This window comes from Beta vulgaris, chromosome 6 (assembly GCF_026745355.1).
Source record: "Beta vulgaris subsp. vulgaris cultivar EL10 chromosome 6, EL10.2, whole genome shotgun sequence".
NCBI lineage: Eukaryota > Viridiplantae > Streptophyta > Magnoliopsida > Caryophyllales > Amaranthaceae > Beta > Beta vulgaris.
The window spans coordinates 58,449,894-58,453,363 of NC_079207.1; the positions used below are offsets into that span (position 1 = coordinate 58,449,894).

Here is a 3,470-nt window from a genome sequence, read left to right on the forward strand (position 1 = left end):
CCATTAACAGATCTTTCTTGGCCTTATTTTCCATCCTGCGTCGTTTTCGCTCAGATGGTGGTGTTTCAGCTGGACGCTTGTGATCAGAGTGCTTGAGGGCGGTAAGATAGCAGGCCCTAGCAGACTATTGGTTCCCCCTGATTTTCTCCAGGTTACCATCATTGGAGGTGTAGATCATTGTCAGATGATAGGTAGATACTACAGCCTGGGCGTCATGTATCAAAGGTCGCCTGATGATGGCGTTGTACGCCGCCGGGACGTCAACAACGAGGAATTCCACCATCAGGTTCCTAGGATGAGATCCTTCCCCCAGCTAAACTGCAAGCTTAACGGTTCCCTCTGGGATGACAGATGCCCCTGTGAAACCGATAACTGGATATGAGACCGGCTTCAGACATGTAGTTTCGAAGCCCATCTTAGCGAATGTTTCCTTGAATAGGATGTTGGCGGAACTTCCACCATCCACCAGCATGCGATGCACCATTGCCATTGATATCTGCAGAGATACTAACAAGGGATAATCATGGGGATAGACAATTCCCTTAGCGTCCTCTAACGTAAAGGCTACTGACGACATGGTTGGTGGTGCCAGCCATTTCCCCATGTTGTGGTAGTTCACTTGGTGTCTCACTTCTTTCAAGATAGCTTTGGCACCATGTATGCTTCCACCTCGTGTCGGCCCTCCAGATATGACTTGGATTTCGGTGATCCTGTCTTTCACTGACCTTCTGTTACCGTTTTCATCTTCTATAGATGGGGACTTCCGGTCGACCCTCGTTTGGTACTCGGTGAAGTAGCCTCTTCTGATGAGGTCTTCGATCCCGTCCTTGAGGTCTTTATAGTCATATGTTACGTGACCGTAGTCCCTGTGAAACTCACACCACTTTGATTTACCCCGGCTTTTGTAATACATCTTTCTAGGTCTCTGTCACTTGTCATCTTTTTTATGCAGTTCATATATCTGAGCCCGGGATATTGTTAGAGGAGTATAGTTATGGTATTTGCCGGCTCGACCTTCGTGGCCCTTCTTCACATAATTACTTTCCTCCCTCTTGTTGGAGGTGTCCGGTTTCTTATCCTTCCGATACTTAACATCTTTGTGCTGTTTCTCCTTATCTTTATCCTCTGCTGCCGGCCTTTTAGCGTTTGCCGCTTTGTCAAACTCCTCCCTCAGATGAAGTCATTCGCCTTGCCTAAGACCTCTGTTAGGCTTGTCAGCTTTTTACGACCCAAATAGCTCATGAAACGTCCTACGTAGTCCCTCAGGTTTTCCATCTCCCCCTGCTTGACCGACATCAGCTCACCGATAGTCTCTCCCTACGTTTGTTATTAACAAAGTGTGTGACAAACATGGATGTGAGCTGGCGGAAATCGAAGACTGTTGCCGGCGGTATGCTCTTGAACTAGGTCTCGTCAAGTCCGATCAGCATAGAGGGGAACACTTTACACCATACTGAGTTAGTATCATTGTACAGCAAAGAGTGTCCCTCATAGGCCGATATGTGATCTTCCAGGTCGGTCTTACCGTCATACTTACATGTCGGCATCTTGATTTTCTCCATGGGTTCCTGAAGGATGGCAGTGGAGAATGGAGAGTTCCGCAGGGATACCGGTGCTCGTCGCCTGTATTCACTTCCCTTTCTGGGACACCGGTGCTCCTCTTCCCCCACCTGCTCCGTGGGGGTCTTGGAGTTGGCCACATGATCCTGGTCATTCCGGCCTCGCTCCCCCTGGCGGCCCGTCCCCAGTGAACGCAGTTTTCTCAGTAGGTTGTGGACTCTGCTCAGAGGTCGCTTGACGGGTGGACAGGTCGGTGGGGTGTGGCTTGCCATGGCCTGGAAGACTTCCGCCGCACTCCTGAGCTGTTCCGGGGTGAACAGATGCTGGAGAGTATGGAAAATACTCTCTTAAGGAGTTTCAGGAGTTTTCCTCCCTTTGTCAGTAGGTGGCCGAGTCAGTCATGTGGCCGGCATCGGGGTTGAGAATCGTGGTGGAGTTTTCTCAATGGGGACATAATTTTCATCAGTCTCCGGCATCCCAAAAGCTGATTAGGATCCATGAGGGTTGTTTTGTTTGCACGAAATGGCTTAGACTACAAGGTATTGTTCGCCCCTCCTTCTAGCGCCAATTGTTCCGATATGGGACCAGTTTTAGTGTACGAACCGGTAAGTCCTCAATGAATAAGCCGGTTCCAGTTCCTGCAAGAGAGAACACGTAAACTAGCCTCGAGGGTTGATTCAAGGAACACCCATCCGATGCCTAAGTCAGTAATGGGTAAACCAGTAGCTCTCAAGTGGAGTTTGATTGTGTTAGTTAACGTACCTCATGACTCAGATCAGCGGACTATTTATAAGGGGCCTGTCAAAGCCGGTATCCAAGTAGGACTCTGCCTCTATTGGAATATTCATAGGGATATCCCCTTGGGATATTTTTTTATCCTATGTTGAGCTTCTATCTTTTAGGCCCGTAGGCAATTGTAGATGGAAGTTGGATCAAGCCCAGACCCTTGTTGAAAGGCCCGGAGAAGGATGTCGTCTAGGCATTTTAGTGGAACCGGTATGACAAAGTCCATGGTTCTGTAGTAGGCACATTTGCCCATGGCGATGCTTATCGGTCTAGGTAGACCGACATGGAACTTAGTCAGCCTCCATACACCTATAAATTAGGGATGACAACCCATTCCGAATCCGACCCTAGTTCTCTCCGATTCGAAGGAAAAAATTCGAGTCGACTCTGACAAAAAAGTAATATGACTCCGAATCCGACTACGACTCCGTTTAGAAAATCCGACTGCGAGTCGGAGGAGGGTCGAAGTCGAATCTCATAAAATAATCCGACATCCGAATCAGAATCCGACTTTGAGTCAATCAATCCTTTTTTCTTATTTATGTTAATGTATGATTTATGTATAATCTGACTTCGACTTTGAACCAATTCTATTACATAGCATTTTCCCATTGAAGAAATGATTGTTAAAAATAATAGTAATATTTAGATTATTTATACTACATAAGATTTTCATAGGATGATTAGAATATATTGTAATGATTACATTATTGTATTATAGAAGACTATGCTATTATAAAAAATTGGCAGAAAAATAAGTCGGATGGAGTTCGAAGTCGGATGTTCGGATTTTAAGTCGGGCCAGATTCAGATTTTCAGAGTCGGACGTCGGAGTCGAACTCAAATTTAACATCCGATTTCTTATAGGGTCGGAGTCGGATTATGCATAATCCGATCCATGTCCGACCCGTTGCCATTCCTACGCTCTCAACCTCTAAAAATAGTGCCTTAGGACCATCATTTAATTAAATAGTGTTTTTTATTCCATGCCTTTAACCATTAATAGATGCTAACTAACTAAAGCACGCCAAACGTAATTATAAGGCTCAAATATATACTAATATATAAAAAGGCGTTCGTTATCACGTGACGTTTTCACTAACGGTATTTTACTCCATTTAATC

General features: G+C 45.7%; 1 protein-coding gene across 1 annotated transcript; it reads right to left on the reverse strand.

Annotated features, from left to right (window-relative positions):
• Window positions 1-313: 313 nt before the first annotated feature.
• LOC104896754 (uncharacterized) lies at window positions 314-913 on the reverse strand. Its single transcript, XM_010683544.2, has one exon. The coding sequence runs from the start codon at window positions 911-913 to the stop codon at window positions 314-316; it is 600 nt and encodes a 199-aa protein (XP_010681846.2).
• Window positions 914-3,470: the final 2,557 nt, after the last annotated feature.

Excerpts from the sequence above, each read along its gene's own strand:
- LOC104896754 (XM_010683544.2), bottom strand. The coding sequence starts at position 913 with ATGTATTACAAAAGCCGGGGTAAATCAAAGTGGTGTGAGTTTCACAGG.